The following is a 17,664-nucleotide window of genomic DNA, read 5'->3' as shown; positions in this document are numbered from 1 at the left end:
ATTCAGTGTGAAGGGGAACTCTGCAGATTCTGATAAAGGGGCTCATTCAGATAGGCACTGATTCCTGCTCTCCATGCAGAGCGGCTGTGTGTCCAACCATCTTGGAGCTGTGGGCTGGCAGCAGTCAACAGCAGCTGCTTTCAGATCTGCATCTGCTCCTGCCCACATGTCAAATTCTGACATGTAGTTCTGAATGGGCCCTAAGGGGGAACTCTGCAGACTTATGTAAGGGGGAACTCTGTGGACTCTGATTTTAAAGGGGCTCTGGGGACCTTGATTGTAAGGCGGGAATGTTGGGGACTTTGATGTAAGGGAGGCTCTGGGAACCTTTATTGTAAGGAAAGAATGTAGGGGAACTCCTTTTGGGGAGAAATCTGTGCACTTTGATTTGAAAGGGAACTCTTATGTAAGTGGAGCACTAATGCATAGGGAATCCCGGGGACTCTGATGAGAAAGGAGGCTCTGGTGTAAAGCAGGAAAATTGGAGACAGAGGTGGGGCACTGATTTAAGGAGGGAAAGTGAGAGCACCTTGATGTATAGAGTAATGGTGGACTTTAGAGTAAGAGGGGACTCTGGGGATTCTGATGTGCAAATAGTGTATGCCATGTTGGGGAGGGGCTGTGGGAGAACTCTGGGAAGGGGGGGGGGGGCACCAAAATGCACCTTCACCTAAGTAGACCAAAATCCTTGCACCGGCCCTGATCTCATACACAATTTGCATTCTAATCGCACCTGAAATGCTGAACGAAATCCCACCAGAATGGGCTTTGAAATCGCACTGCAAACCGGCCCACACATTTGTGAACGGAGTATGATAGTATTGGTTTTAGTTTTGGAGTGTTTGTACAAGTACTCGTGCAAATGCTTATTGGCACCGATACCAGGCTCAGTATTGGTGCAGCGCTAGTTTACACACATGTAACATTCTTCTTGATTTCCTCTTACTCAGTTTGTATCCCTCCTAGCTCCATCTCAAATCCCTGAAATAGTAAATTTTGTGCTTGTACATGCATGTACATGAATTCGCCTAAATTACCATAGACGCAGATTTTTCTGCTTTGATTTTGAGCAGCTGAACGTCGGCTGCCTTTATAAACAGAAAATTGCTATTAAAATGGGATTCGTATGGTTAAAGGAAAATTCCACTTAAAATATTTATCTCATAATTCTGTAACACCAGCTATGTTAATGTTAATCTAAGAAAAAACCTCCATTTCATTCTGCAGCAGTTGGAATTTTCTAGACACCACACCACATTGGATTGTAGTTTTAAATCTAGTTGTTTAGGAGCCGTTTTGGAATTGGATGCTGCATAAACTGAGGTTAAAAGTGGAGCTCCAGCTAAAATGCATGGAAGGGAGAATTTGTCTTTGGCTTTTTAATTGCTGCTTGTGTCCCCATTAGGGAGGTTCTCCTTCAGTTCCTGTCTTGATGACAACCAAGGCATTGCTTTGACTGACAATACTGCCCTCTAGTGGCTTCTCCAAAGGAATATATGAAGCATGCACATCGGAGAAGGGAAATGGGGGAAGTATAAGCTGTTTCAGATGGGGACACTGATAATAAAAACCGGACTAGCATTAAGCACAAAAATAATTTGGCTGCAGTCCAGTTTTTAGTTTGGCAAGGTGCCCAACAAACCCAGCCACCTACACCTGCAGGTGCTGAGAACACACAAGTACTAATCATTTAATGTTTACCTGTTCTTTTGGAAATTTGCCCAAGGTTGGAACACGTCTGAGTTTAGCTTTGGGAAAATTTCCCACTATTGGGCCTCTTGCACACAACTCCTGTTTGAGCATCTACTTTTTTTTTTTTTTTTTTTTTGTATTTTCGTGCGCATGCGCGGAAACGTATTCTCATGTTCTTGTTTTGTGCATTATGTAAATGGCCATTTGCGTGCATGAGGCGTAGATTACTGACCAAAAATTTAGATTTTTCTATTTTGTTTTTACTGAAGAATTCACAGCGCTTATTTCCACGCCTGTGTGCATAGGCACATTACAATTAATGGGCTGTATTTTAGCTTGGTAAAAAAAAAAGCTGTACTGAGCTTTTTCAAGCTGCAGTGTGCAAGGGGCCTTAACTGTAAGTGCCAATTCACACTAGGTCGCTCCGACTTAGGGGGCGACCTGTGAAGTTGCGTGCAGCGCGACTTCGGTGCGACTTGCATGGACTTCATAAAATGAATGTCAATGCAAGTCGCCTCCAGATCACCCTGAAGTAGTACAGGACCCTTTTTCTAAGTCGGAGCGACTTGTGTCGCTCCTATTAGAACCGGTCCTGTACTACACAATGACCACGATGGTGCACGACTTGCCAGGCTGACCAAGTCGCCTGACAAGTCGTATTGGTGTGAACCAGCACTAAAGTGACACCTCTAATGCGTTTAGTACACAGGCTAGCCTTATAGAGGTTGTATACTCCTTTTAAAAAAAAAAAAAAAAAACCCTGCAGGAGAAAGGCATAATGAGCTAGTATGTATCGCTGACATGCTCCCTCGGCGTCTCTTACTGGTTCGGTGGCTCCGGCGCTGTGAGTGGCCAGAGCCACGATGACATCATTTCCGCGTGGGAGTTTCACTTTCAGGCAAGGAGCTCTGAAGGTCCGACGGAACTTCAGAGCGCATGCGCCGCAGACGTCAGCGGCGACATGCAGGTTGAATATCTCCTAAACCGTGCAGGTTTAGGAGATATTAATTGTACCTACAGGTAAGACTTATTATAGGTAAAAGTCAAATAGCGGAGTATACAACCGCTTTAAGCCTCGTACACACAATCGGATTATCGGAAGATCTTTCGTCTGTTTTTTTTTGTTGCATGCTAGTCTCATGTGGAAAGTGAAGAGGTTACTTTTCATACAAAAATTCTCGTATGACAGTATTCAACTTCAGAAGTGATGTCATGGGTTGAATTGTTTTGTTCTTTAGTCTCTGAGCATGCCTAGTCTTGCTCTTACGATTTTTTTCACACAAAAACTGTACTAATTAAACGAAAATCAGACGTTGTGTTGACGTACAATAAAAATGTTATAGCCTGCACATCCAGTTTTTGTCGTCCGAAAATTCGTAATCGGCTGTCGAAAGCACTATACTAACAATCTGAAAATCGGCAGATTGTTCGTCAAACTAAATTTTACTTCAGATTTTCATACCGTGTGTATGGGGCTTTTTAAAGTGTAAGTTCACCTTTTCACAATAAATGGAAAGGTGAAATGACGCTGTACAGTTTAACCCCCTCAACTGTCCGCTTTCCCCCCCACAGTCCTGCAGCTCTTAGCTCCATTAGCTTTCCCTGTCTATGCAGGAGGTCCAGGGATCTAATGGCACTTTTTCCACTGCAAGTACCGGCTTGGCCCGGTTTGCTTTTCCACTGCTGGTACCGCATGGTACGGTGTTGGAACGGTTCGGTACGGTATGGTTTGCTTTTCCACTAAAGTAGTACTAAAGTTAAGTGGGTGGGATTCTCTGACCAATCAGTGGCTAGTAGTGACTGCATGCAAAAGATTGTGGGATATGGTACCGGGTATGGTACCTCTTGGAACCACAATCGAGGTGGTACTGTTTTTGAGAGCCGTACCGTTCGGTTCCATGCAGTGGAAAAGTGCCGCCGTACCGAACCGTTCCTACACTGTACCATGCGGTACCAGCAGTGGAAAAGCACAAAAGCGAGCCGAACCGTTCGGTTCCATGCAGTGGAAAAGCGCCATAAAGCTGTGGTCTTCTGGGATAGATCAGAGCAATTCTGATTGGTCATGTGCTGACATGTGACCACTTGCACCAATCAGAATCACTCTGATCTGTGTTTTAGTCCCTTCTCAAAAGAAGGAAGAAAACAGAAGCTTTCAGACCCCCTGCATCACCTGGGTGGGCATTGCATGCTAATCATCCATGCAGGAAAATGCAGTGGGGACCAGGAAGTGGGAGAGGTGGGGGTATGGTGTGTTCACTACTACCGCGGTGGTAGACGGGACTTGTAGTTTCATAATTCAAATTCCTGCAATTTAGAAATGTGACTGCAGCTTTGGGGGGTGTAATACTGTATCTGTTTAAAAAAAAAAAGAAGAAATTTGACTTTAGGCCACTTTAACATCGTGATTGCAACACGTGATTTTCTGAACCTGATGGACCAGAGACAAAGGTTAACTCTGTTATTACTCAACTGCAATATAAGGTAATTATTGTCTGGATGTGGATTGACCTGAAATGCGAGGACGTTAGCTTTTTATGGTTTAATCAGTAATTATTCCTAAGAGAAATCTGCTAAGCTACGCATAAAGAGTTCTAAACTGTTTGGGACTTTAACTCCTACTTTTTATTTAGACCAAAGTGCTTCTTTTAGGTATGCATGAACTTTAAGCCCCCGTTCACATCGAGGCGACCTGGTCGCCGCAGGTCGCCTTCCATAGGGAAGCTGCGGACCCGTTCTAATAGGAGCGACACAAGTCGCTCCGACTTAGAAAAAAGGGTCCGGAGCTTCTTTGGGGCGACCAGGAGGCGACCGCCATAGACTTCAATGTTATGAAGTCCGTGGCGGCCGCTCCGAGGTCGCGGCGCGCTGCTCGCACCGCGATCTCGGAGGTCGCCACCCGAAGTCGGATCGCCCCTATGAACGGGGGCTAAAGGAGATGTACAGCCAAAGCTTGTTTGGCTTGTACGTCTCTTATGGATCACAGGAGTGAGGTTTGTTTTGCACTCCTGTGACCCATTTTTCGGGATCCACCCACATGCCTGGACTGACACCCGGCTCAGCCTCTCAGCAAACCACTGAAAGCCTGAGTCGGCCGCTCCCCGCCCCTTTACAACCCAGTGCTCCAATGAGTGAGGAGGGAGCAGAGAGCGGTGACTGACAGTCAGCAGCTCTCTGCTCGGGGAGCTGTCAGAACTGAGCGATCGGCGGTGTTCCATGACTCAGTTCTCAGTGTAGAGGTGCCAAAAGTAAGTACACCCCTCACATTTTTTTTAATATTTTATTATACCTTTTTCATGTGACAACACTAAGTCTCCATTCACACTAGTACGACTTGGTCACCCTGACAAGTCATGCACCATCGCGGTCCATTGACTGCTACAGGAACCGTTCTAATAGGAGCGCCACAAGTCGCTCCGACTTAGAAAAAGGGTCCTGTACTACTTCGGGGTGACCTGGAGCGACTTGCATAGACATTAATTCATTTTATGAAGTCACGGTGCACGCGACTTCACCGGTCGCCCCCCGAAGTCGTGCCGCTTCAGTGTGAACCGGCACTTAACTTCTTCCGGCCGGCGCTATAGCCGAAAGACGGCTACAGCGCGGGCTGTAATTTCCGGGAGGCCGTCTTTAAAAAACCTCCCAGTAACAGGCTCCCCGCACGCTCCCGCGAGCGCGCATCGGGGAAAATCTGTGTCGGCTGTGTTCCTTGGACACAGCCAATCATAGATTGTGGTAAATGGCCAATCACAGCGGCCATTTACCACGTGATCGGCCATGCAATGAGAGATGATCTCATATGTAAACATGAGATCATCTCTCATCGCCAGCTCTCCTTCCTCACACAGAGACTGCGTGTGAGGAAGGAGCAGAGCCGATCAGCCGTTCGGGGACACAGAAAAATGTAATCAGGGCACTGATCACAAGTGCCCTGATTACAACAGAGGTAAACGAAATACAATGTGCCCCCCATCAGTGCCCATAGTGCTGCCAGTCAGTGCCTGCTCATCTAGGCACTGATGAGCACTGACAGGCAGCACTATGGGCACAGAGTGTGGGCACTGATGGTGCCGCCTCTCAGTGCTCATCAGTGCGGCATATTGGTACCTCCTCATCGGTGCCCATCAGTGCAGCCTATCGGTGCCCATCAGTGCCGCCTCTTCAGCGCACATCAGTGAAGGAGAGAATTTTTATGTTTTCAAAATTTACCCGCAGAAAATAAACTTTTTTTTTTTTTTTTTTTTTTGTAAGAAATAAAAAAACCCAGAGATGATTAAATACCACCAAAAGAAATCTCTATTTGTGTGAAAAAAATAATAAAAATTTCATATGGGTACAGTGTAGCATGACCGCGCAATTGTCATTCAAAGCGTGAGAGCGCTGAAAGCTAAAAATTGGCCTGGGCAGGAAGGGGGTGAAAGTGCCCGGTAGGCAAGTGGTTAAGAAATTACACTTTGCTACAATGTAAAGTAGTGAGTGTACAGCTTGTATAACAGTCCCATCAACACACCTCAACACACAGCCATTAAAGAGGTTGTAAACCCACTTTTTTTACATTTACATATAGGTGCTTTAAATATCTCCTAAACATGCACAGTTTAGGAGATATTTACAATGTATGCAGCCGATGACGTCATCTGCGCATTCGCTCTGAAGGAACGGCCACCCGCGCCGTTCCTTCAGAACCCTATGCCGTGAACAGCGGCTCCTGCGCGCTTGCACGGGAGTGATGTAATCGTGCCTCCGGCCAATAAGATGGCCGGAGGACACGAGCAAGGAAGCAGGGCAGCCGGACATGTCGACCGCCCTGTTGCTGAGCGGGTGACACTGTGGGGGCTTCGTTTTTAGGTAAATATTTCAAAATGAGCTAGTATGTGATGCATACTAGCTCATTATGCCTTTGGCTTTACAGGCTTTTTTTTTTCCCTGCATTTACTTCCTCTTTAATGTCTAAACCGCTGGCAACAAAAGTGAGTACACCCCTAAGTGACCATGGTCCAAATTAGGCCCAAAGTGTCAATATTTTGTATGGCCACCTTATTTTCCAGCACTGCCTTAGCCCTCTTGGGCATGGAGTTCACCAGAGCTTCACAGGTTGCCACTGGAGTCCTCTTCCACTCCTCCAGGATGACATCACGGAGCTGGAAGATGTTGGAGACCTTGCACTCCTCCACCTTCCATTTGAGGATGCCCCACAGATGCTCAATAGGGTTTAGGTCTGGAGACATGCTTGGCCAGTCCATCACCTTTACCCTCAGCTTTTTTAGCAAGGTTGGGGTCATCTTGGAGGTGTTTGGGTCATTACCATGTTGGAATACTGGACTGCGGCCAAGCCTCCAAATGGGAGGGGATCATGCTCTGCTTCAGTATGTCACAGTACATATTGGCATTCATGGTTCCCTCAATGAACTGTAGCTCCCCAGTGCCGGCAGCACTTGTGCAGCCCCAGATCATGACACTCCCACCACCATGCTTGACTGTAGGCAAGACACACTTGTCTGTACTCCTCACCTGGTTGCTGCCACACACGCTTGACACCATCTGAACCAAATAAGTTTATCTTGCTCTCATCAGACCACAGGACATGGTTCCAGTAATCCGTGTCCTTAGTCTGCTTGTCCAACAAACTGTTTTGTTGGCTTTCTTGTGCATCATCTTAAGAAGAGGCTTCCCAATTTGATGTAGCGTATGGTCTGAGCAACGACAGGCTGCCCCTCACCCCCCACCCCCTTCAACCTCTGCAGCAATGCTGGCAGCATTCATTTGTCTATTTCCCAAAGACAACCTCTGGATTTGACACTGAGTGCGTGTACTGAACTTCTTTGGTCGACCATGGTGAGGCCTGTTCTGAGTGGAACCTATCCTGTTAAACCACTGTGTGGTCTTGGCCACCGTGCTGCAGCTCAGTTTCAGGGTCTTGGCAATCTTATAGCCTAGGCCATCTTTATATAGAGCAACAATTATTTTTTTCAGATCCTCAGGGTTCTTTGCCATGAGGTGCCATGTGGAACTTCCAGTGACCAGTATGAGGGTGAGGGCGATAACATCAAATTTAAGTAAATACATATTCGCCAGCACACCAAGGATCTTGCAAAAGCAGTCCAAAAAACTTTATTCAGGTTACGATCACATCAAAAAAATAGTGCAACGTTTCGGAGCCGCAGAGGACCCCTTCGTCATCACATGCCTGACGAAGGGGTCCTGTGCGGCTCCGAAATGTTGCACTATTTTTTGATGTGATCGTAACTTGAATAAGGTTTTTGTTTTTGTGCATGAGATGGAATGAAAGAGGGGCTGTTGAGTAAGGGGGCTGCATGAGATGGAAGAGGGGCTGTTGAGTAAGGGGGCTGCATGAGATGGAAGAGGGGCTGTTGAGTAAGGGGGCTGCATGAGATGGCATGGAAGAGGGGCTGTTGAGTAAGGGGGCTGCATGAGATGGCATGGAAGAGGGGCTGTTGAGTAAGGGGGCTGCATGAGATGGCATGGAAGAGGGGCTGTTGAGTAAGGGGGCTGCATGAGATGGCATGGAAGAGGGGCTGTTGAGTAAGGGGGCTGCATGAGATGGCATGGAAGAGGGGCTGTTGAGTAAGGGGGCTGCATGAGATGGCATGGAAGAGGGGCTGTTGAGTAAGGGGGCTGCATGAGATGGCATGGAAGAGGGGCTGTTGAGTAAGGGGGCTGCATGAGATGGAATGGAAGAGGGGCTGTTGAGTAAGGGGGCTGCATGAGATGGCATGGAAGAGGGGCTGTTGAGTAAGGGGGCTGCATGAGATGGAATGGAAGAGGAGCTGTTGAGTAAGGGGGCTGCATGAGATGGAATGGAAGAGGAGCTGTTGAGTAAGGGGGCTGTTGACCTTGGAGGCTGCATGAGAAGATTATGACCTGCACAATTCGCTAATGTTCCTGAACTACATCCTATAGCACTTGGTGAGCTCTAAGCACAGGCACCTGAAACTTGGCCTTTTTCTCTGTCGGAGTCAGGAGTGGCTTTTCACATTGTTCTCGTTGCGCATGATGGGAAGCCCTTTACCCCCTCTCCTAAGTGATTGATTGATTGTATTTGGCCCCTTCTAGATTGTAAGCTCTTAACGAGCAGCGCTCTCTAAATCCTCCTGTATTGAATTGTACTGTAACTGTATTGTCTTCCCTCATATTGTAAAGTGCTGAGCAAACCGTCAGTGCTATATAAATCCTGTATAATAATAATAATAATTAATAATTGCACACTTGGAGAGTTGACAGTTTTCTTCCATGTTAACCCTCCAGGGCTTTGAATATAGCCGCAGTGGGAATCCAACAAGAAACTGCCTGGAGAAAGCTGTTGCTACCTTGGATGGTGCCAAATACTGTAAGAAACCTTTTAATTTTCTGTAAGAAGCGAATTCCTAGAGAAATATCCACTTTTTTTTTTTTTTTTTTTTTTTCCCTTCTCTTAAAAGATTAACTCTAATATTGGCTTTTCTCTTGCCAGGTATGGCGTATGCTTCTGGTTTGGCTGCAACTCTTAACGTTGTTCACCTACTGAAAGCTGGAGACCAGCTCATCTGTACAAGTGATGTATATGGAGGTAAATGCGAACTTTGGGTGACCTTGATCCAGAAAACGAATGACCCAGTTAGATATCTGGATGCCTCTCTTTAACAAAGTAGTCCTACGTCGCCAGACGATAACGAGCCACTTTGCCGCAGTACAGTCAACGTGACTGGTCGGCAAGTTAATATCTCTCAGAAGAAGTAAACCTCCGTATACTGATTGCATTTCATTTGATCATCCTCTAGTTGTGTAAAATTGGTGGGAGTGCCACCTCCCTGAAATTCGTTTTTGCAGGTTGGGATGCATGTTGTCCCCATGGGGCCCCCACCCGCGGGTGTGCAGACTAAGATGCCACGCCAGCCGGTAATTGAGGCCGTGTTTTTGGGGCCTATAGGGGAGACGCTTACAGGAACTAGTGCCCTCTTGTGGTGGCCTGGGCTGCAACAAGCAGTCACTGGCGGCCCTGAGGGTTTCCCCTGCCTGTTCTCACTGTTCAAAGAAGAGGTTGAAGATGTCGAGGGCTTTATCTGGCACCCTGTCCTTACTGGCTTTATCTGGCACCCTGTCCTTACTGGTAAGTGGACAGGGAGTGTGAGGCAGCTGGTCAGAACAGCCTCAGTTCCATTTGCAACCCCACAAAGATGGAAACAGGTGTGTGTTGTGGTTTATTATTCTCTCCGTCATGCCACACAGCCGAAGGCCCCTTTCACATGGGCTGTCTGTTCAGGTCTGCCTGTCAGTTTTTCAGGCGGACCTGAACGGACCCTTCAGTCTCCTCTATGGAGTGACAGATGTCTGCTGACGAGCACTGGCATGTCATCCTGTCGGCCAAAAACAGACGGATGGTGGTCCTACTTTCCATCTGTCTGATGGATCGAATCAAATGGCATCGGATAGAAATGGACAGGCAGTCCATTTCCATCCGACTGCCCCATAGAAGACAGCTGGACTGTGTCCATGTTTGATCCGCATAACGGAGCAGACAAGACCTGTTATCCACCTGCTCAATGGGGATTAGCAGAGAAATCCCAGCTGAGCAAGCAGATTCCGCTTAGCGGAGGTGCATGTGTGAAAGGGGCCTAAGGTGGCATGAGTTACTGGATCTCCTATTGCCTCCAACTTGCTGCACTGTCCTTCTCTAGTGAGCCACTGCCCATCAAGCCAAGTACACACGGGCTGAATGCTGGGCAACATCAGGCAGTTTATTAAAAACTGGCCCCAATTTGGCCTGTATGTATGGCAGTCAATTAAACAAACGCCGGCCATTCGGCATGTGCAAAAAAACAGGCTCCTAACTTTTTTCTTTTTTTCTGGCTCCTAGATTTTCAAGCAAATTTGTTAAGACCTGACATAATTGATAGAATGTCCCCGTGTTCTTTAAAAAGGACTATCGCCCTACTGTCCATACAGTAATTGCTTTATTAAAGTCATGCAAGGCCTCATGCACATGGGCACACAATGCCATGCAACCTAAATTGCAGGTGTATTTCCATGCATAGCGGACACAGCTGCAGTGTAAGCCGCCTATAGTAATAAATGACTGTGTGCTACCTTTACCTGGGTACACACCATACTTTTGAAAACTTACACAGGCCCTAATCCCTGAATGAGGCTTGTATGCGTCCACATGCATGGATTTATGCGGCTACATGCATTAGTACAAGAAGTGTATAGCCATTAATTACTATGGGGGCTGTACGCTGCAGCTGTGACTCCTGGGTGTATTTGCATTGTATGGCCTCATGCGCCTGTGCACATGGGTCAATAGAGGCAGTTAGGTGACATGGGGTGTGGTGTACTGACACATTACATGGGTGTAAATGAGAACAAAAAGCATCCCATTGCAAAGAAAATGTAGTCTTGCCTAGCAAATTGGATTGGGCATTGCTAAGCACACTGCACTGCAGCAAAGATGCACAGAAGAGCTTTTTTCCTTGAGATACAAACACTGCTATGTACATGCTATTAGTCCAGCCTTATGAAAGTGTCTCACTCCACTTGAAACCTATTTTAGTGTTTTTGGACCATTTTCTTCTATCTCTCAGGAACTGGAATGATGAGAGCTCCTCCTGAATTCCCCACCTGCTAAGACGATTATAAGGGGGTTCCCACTGTCCTTGCTGGTTTTATTTTATAATATGTAGAAATCCACCCCCCTACCCTGCTGGTGAAGATAATTGCAAGGCCTTGCATTCAGAACACTATCCTTTTATTCCTAAAGGGGACACGTCACTGGTACTCAGTCTCTCATCGGGATCAGAAGTATTATAGGCCGGCCCAGGGTTCTCCTTTTAGTATCAGTGGTGGTATTAACATCTAATGATCCTTTGCAAATCCATTCATTTAATGCTTGTCACTGTGTTTTTTTTTTGTCACTCGTGTTTTTTTGCTATTTTCATTTAGCTGCCCTGAGAATTGCCTCAAATGAGTCCTGATTTGTTTCAGGACTTGGTTGACTCTAAAGCAGGGATTCCCAAAGTACGGCCCTCCAGCTGTTGCAGTACTACACATGAGGCATTGAAAACTCTGACACTCACATACATGACTAGGCATGATGGGAATTGTAGTTCCTGAACAGCTGGAGGGCCGTAGTTTGGGAATCCCTGCTCTAAAGCCTTGTACACACGATCAGATTATCGAACAATCTGTCGTCCGTTTTTTGTGGCATGCTAGTCTGATGTGGAAAGTGAAGAGGTTTTTTTCATACGAATTCTACTTCAGAAGTGATGTCATGTGTTGGATTGCTTTGTATGTGTTTCGTCTCTGAGCATGCCCAGTCTTGCTTTAAGATTTTTTTTTTTTCCCAGTCAGTCTGTACTAATGAGATGAAAATGGGACGTGTGTTGACGGGAGGACAAAAATTTTATAGCCTGCACATCAGGATTTTGTCAGCCGAAAAGTCAGAGTCGGCTGTCGCAAGCCCCATAGTAACGAACCGAAAATCGTCAGATCGGTCGTCGGACGAAATTTCCCTTCTGAATTTCTTATCGTGTGTACGGGCCTTTATTTGGCCTCTTTTCCTGCTTAAGTAGAATGTAATGCCTCGTACACACGCATCGATTATTGGCCGGGAATTTTTGGCCAACGTCCGATCGGCCGATTTTCGGCTTGTTAGTATGATGCTTTCAACAACCGACTCCAGATTTTTTTCGGCCGAAAAGTCGGTGTGCATGCTATAAAATTTTTGTTGGCCGCCAACACAACGGCCGATTTTTCTGTCAGTCACAAGAAGGGAGAGCGCCTCTTGAGTGTGGTAAAAGTTTGTTTATTACAACAAGACTGTAGTGACTTGCATATAGGCAAGGAAATGTGCGGGTGAGACGTGTGGCTCCAAGCGGCAGATGGTGTGTGCGGCTTCCAGGCAGTTGCTGGGTTCCGGATGACTGGAGAAGTCTGCTCTGTCTTTTGGATCTCCAGGGCTGACTGTACGGAGGCTGGTATGGCGGCTTGAGGCGGCGTCTGACGTCACGGGAAGGTGGGTAGGAAGTGTGGGCAGTCTGGGCTCAACGCGTTTCGGAGTCTGCGCAGTGGTTCGATCCTGGACATGCGCACTCCTTTGTCCATCCATCCCTGGATCCAACTCGGACCTGCTCATCCCCCACTGGATTCCAGGTTAATTTAACTGTTTCCATCTTTCAGGGACTCGCACATGGACTTCCAATACTCCCCTTGTGCAGATCCATTACATTCACTAGCTGACCTGTATCCGGGTTCCCCCAGGATACACGTCCTATATACCCCCATTGGAGCTGACACTTCTCAGCACAACCTATGAGCGCCAACCACCCACCATTGATTTTCTGTCAGTCAGTACAGATTTCGGCAGACAAAAATCTGATGAGCAAGACTGGGCATGCTCAGAGAAGAAAAATACAAGGAAAGTAAACCAGCACATGACATCACTTCTGAAGTTGATTTTTGTTGGGTGAGAAAATTCGTGTGCAGTCTAGGCACATTCCAACCAACAAAACACAACTCTGGACAAAAGTCGGACGATCGGTTGGCCGATAATCGTTGCGTGTGTACGAGGCATAAGAAGGCTGAATTCTGTTTGCATTGTGTTGGTGTCTTATTTAAAGATATACACATGTCGGAACCCAGAGTGTCAGGGGGGCTGGAAAGTTCACGGGGGGCAAGGCTGCACAGAAGAACATGCAATTCTAAGCAGCCCCTGCGGGGGAGGCGTTACATACACCACTTCATTTCTGAACCTATTTGTTTTGGTTTCTTTGTATGTATGGATTGTTATCGACATGTAAAAATGTCATGCCAATAGCACCTTCAGAAATGTATTTACCTAGAAAAATTGTGACATGTTCAATATTTATTTTTACGCACTGTAGTGGAGCAGTTTTTGCCGTGCGTTGTGCTGATGTGCATTGGCCCCCCTCTTCTTTTTTTTTTTTTTTTTTTTTTTTTCTCTTTGTGCAGCCCATTTAAGCAATACTGCAGAGCACATTAAACACAAGGGGGGGGGGGGAAGCTTGGTGAAAAAAGTATTCTAGCACATGTTAAAATCCAGTGAAGCCTGCCAATGCACATCAAGGCACATGCATTTCCCTATGGTCAATGCACGCATTGTGGTTTGAATTGACCCTTAAAGGGTAACTCCAAAAAAATATAGCATATAATTGCTATGCAGGTCATATTGTAATAGAATGTTCTTAAAATGACCTTTTCCCTTTCAATCTGTACTGCTGTAACTTGTTGCAAGGGGTGCCGAAAATCTGACTTCTCTATCTTAGTGACTTCTGGGAAAATCGATGAGCCAATCACACAAGTAGAAAAATGCATAATTGGGAGGGGGCGTCCAGGTGGCCACATTGTAGTTTGCGGTAAATTACAGCGCTGCAGATTGAAAGGGAAAGGGCGTTCTTTTTGTGAGGTACTCCCATAGGGAAATTACATCTAAAGGGATGCAGACCCTGCCACTTTCCTCATTAGAGCCCTGCAGGTGCAGTAGCAGAGTGATCATTCTAAAACCACTCCCATACGGATTCACTCTGCACATGGCATGGACACAGACAAAACGCTATTTCTTCAGAATAAAGAAGGTATGAATCTGCAACAAAGTTTGTTAAAATCCTGCAATGTGCAGAAATCACTCCGATGGGAATGTTTTTGTGTTTTGTTAAAGAAAAAAAAGTGGAGATGCGCTTTTAAGTAGGTCAGCATTTTGCTTTATGGTTGGATGTAGTTTGGCAGGTGTAGAGAAGTCCCACTTTTTTATGAGCGTTGGGTAGTGTGCAGTGATGCTACACTGTTTTTTATTAGAACGTGATTTAAGGAGCAGACCGGTTTGATGTGATTCTGTACTAAGGATCCTTCATCTGCACTGTTGACAGGTACAAATAGATATTTTAGAAGAATTGCAGCAGAAATGGGGGTGAAAGTGGCATTTGTTGACTGCTCCAACCTGAAATGTCTGGAGGCCGCAATTACACCCGAAACCAAAGTAAGTATGACAGATCGGGTAATGAAACTCTAAACATACAGCAATTGTGTGGGAGCTGACACTTCATCTGTTACATCATGTTAATGCTTGGGTGTTTTATGAGGGATTTTCATGAATCCATAAATCCATAACTCTATGGAACATGCTGATGCTAAACAAGGTAAAGAAATACCAACCTCCAAGGAGAGCTCCAGTTTTGCATTGTTGGGTGGTGTTTTTTTTTTTTTTTTTTTTTTTTCTGGAACTGACTGCACTGGTGTAAATTATGCCATTGAAATCCATGTGTTTTCGATGCAGAAAAAATTGCACTGGATTGCATGTGGTGTGAACTGGCCCTGACCTCATGCAACTCTGTACCCAAAATTTAATTTTTTATTTTTTGATCTGGAGACTGGCAAAGGGTTAAACAATCCACAATCAGGTTACCCTCTTGGCACCTGGCCTTTAATGGCACTTTTCCACTGCAAGTACCGGCTCGGTTTGCTTTTCCACTGCTGGTACCGCATTGTACGGTGTTGGAATGGTTTGGTACGGTTTGCTTTTCCACTAAAGTAGTACTAAAGTTAAGTGGGTGGAACGATTCTCTGACCATTCTCTGACCAATCAGTGGCTAGTAGTGACTGCATGCAAAGGATTATGGGATATGGTACCGGGTATGGTACCTCTTGGAACCACAATCGAGGTGGTACTGTTAGAGAGCCGTACCGTTCGGTTCCATGCAGTGGAAAAGCGCCACCGTACCGTACTGAACTGTTCCTACACCATACCATGCGTTACCAGCAGTGGAAAAACACAAAAGCGAGCCGAACCGTTCGGTTCCATGCAGTGGAAAAGCGCCATAAGAGATTTGACACTGGGAGGCTGGACTTAAGATCACATGACCATTGTGATTTGTGATCCAGAAACTGATTGCAAGGAGCATTTGGGAACTTTCGGTTAGGCGACGGTAACTGTACCAGGAGCACGCACGTGCTCTCGGCACAGGTGTATTGGCAGCAACTCACGCCAATATGCGGCCCCTCTGTGCTATTGACCTGGAGGCAACATATTTGCATACTGCTGGTGCCAAGGGGAATGGAACCTTTATTCTGTAGATGTAAAGTGATGTTTCTGCTCAAAGTGTGCAGATAATTTTATAGTTCATTTGGCAATGTAATCTTTCAGCTTGTGTGGATAGAAACCCCAACAAACCCAACACTGAGCGTCATCGACATTCAAGGGTGTGCTGATATCGTCCACAAACATAAAGATGTCCTCCTGGCAGTAGACAATACTTTTATGTCAGCATATTTCCAGGTAAGTAGAACTGATCTGTAAAAAAAAAAAAAAACTTGCGTGTGCAAAGTTTTTTAATTATGCAGAAGAATTGAATTTAATGCAAATTATCGTGTGTGGGTGGTGTGTGTGTGGGTTTTTTTTTTTTTTTTTTTCCCCCCCATAATGCCTGATTCCCATCCTCCTATGACTTTAGAGCTCTTTTACTAGCTGAGCTTTTAATGCACTTTTTGTCCTGCACAGCGCTTTACAATCAAGAGGGAGGATAGTACAGATATACAATACAGTTCTTTTTTACGTGTACCGCTTTTTACTGAAGATTAACACAGAATAGATGAAATGATAGGTACTCTATACTACAAGCTGTAATGTTCCGGTACCTTTGGTACCCTAAATTACACTTTCCACAAGTGTATGCGCCCCACCATTTACTTTTGGAAAGGTGCGCATACACCTTTAAGACTGGAGCTGTCATCACCCAGCGCCGGACTAGATGGCTATTTAAATCGCCGGTTCTCACTCACATGTGTTTGTTCAAACACCCTTACCTGGATGCTATCCTTGCTTGAAGCTTCCATGCTTGCAAGCTTACCTCGCTGACGGAACCTCGCTGCGCTGATCCCTGTATCCCGCTACTGGATCATCCGCCTCTCCTGAACCACCCTTCGGCTGTATCGCTAATAGTGCTAAGTACCCCGCAGGGGAATTCTCTATAAACTTATACTAAGCTTACACTATCTAGCTCTGCATAGTAAAGACTGTTTATCACATCTGCATAACTAGATTGCTAGCTCTTGAGACTACTGCTACTTTTCTGCACTGGGTTGATCTCTTTTGTATGTCCACCTGCTATTCTGTCATCTGCTACCATACAACATTGCTAAACCTTCCTGCATCCATCTGCTACTGTCTCACCTTCAAGTGTCTTATCACCTACCACCTCCACTCAACCTATCCCTCAACCTTCATCATTGTGTTACCACATACATAAAGTCACTCTAGGAACCAGCTTGCTAATTGTGTGTATTTACTGGCTGTAATAAGACCTTCCACACATGAGTCATTGAGGTTGGGAATGGTATCTCAGCATATCTCTTACATGACTACTGACGTGGAACTATTTCTGCAGCTGAAAATCCACACCATATAAGAAACGCAGGACCGTTACACAAGCCCCCCCCATGCCTCCTTTTGCACTCCAGTGCAGTGCTTAAACTTTGTTTTTCCTAGCTAGAGCCACTAGATTTGATTGCTCTGAACCCAGCTAGAGCCACTAGATTTATGACTGCTCTGAACCTGGAAGTGCTCATCCTGGAAATGCTTCCAGGTGCAGTCATTGTAGAGCAAATTGGGGAATAGATTGTTTTTTTTTTTAACTTTTAATCCCCCATCCTCCAAAGTATTTGTCCCCTGAAGAGCGAGAGAGCCCAGGAACCCAATAATGGGTCTGGCAGTGAAGGGGTCTGCACTCGCTAAGCCCTTTCTTGGGCTCTCCCGCTCCTCCTGGGACCACAACAAATACCGTGTGATTTAGGTGGCTCTACATCGGCTTGGATCACTTTTTTGGGGGGGGGGTCTATTTATATTTGAAAAAAATGATAAAGGGGTTATAAAGTAGGAATAATTCCCATGCATCAATGATTCAAAATATTCAAGGGTCTGCAATTAATCAATTGATTGCCATGAAGTGTGGAAGATGGGGCAGAAAAGGG

General features: G+C 45.8%; 1 protein-coding gene across 1 annotated transcript in view; it reads left to right on the top strand.

The window, feature by feature from the left end:
* CTH (cystathionine gamma-lyase) overlaps window positions 1-17,664 on the top strand; it is a 41,985-nt gene that overhangs the window by 7,683 nt on the left and 16,638 nt on the right. The window contains exons 2-5 of the mRNA XM_082265280.1: window positions 8,956-9,037; window positions 9,161-9,256; window positions 14,568-14,677; window positions 15,842-15,973. Coding sequence (XP_082121406.1) covers window positions 8,956-9,037; window positions 9,161-9,256; window positions 14,568-14,677; window positions 15,842-15,973 — 420 coding nt within the window. The remainder of the gene's footprint in view (window positions 1-8,955; window positions 9,038-9,160; window positions 9,257-14,567; window positions 14,678-15,841; window positions 15,974-17,664) is intronic.

The sequence above is a fragment of the Pelophylax lessonae genome, assembly GCF_965119305.1.
Source record: "Pelophylax lessonae genome assembly, chromosome: 8".
In the NCBI taxonomy this organism is placed as follows: Eukaryota; Metazoa; Chordata; class Amphibia; order Anura; family Ranidae; genus Pelophylax; species Pelophylax lessonae.
This window is presented reverse-complemented; position numbering and strand designations above follow the sequence as displayed.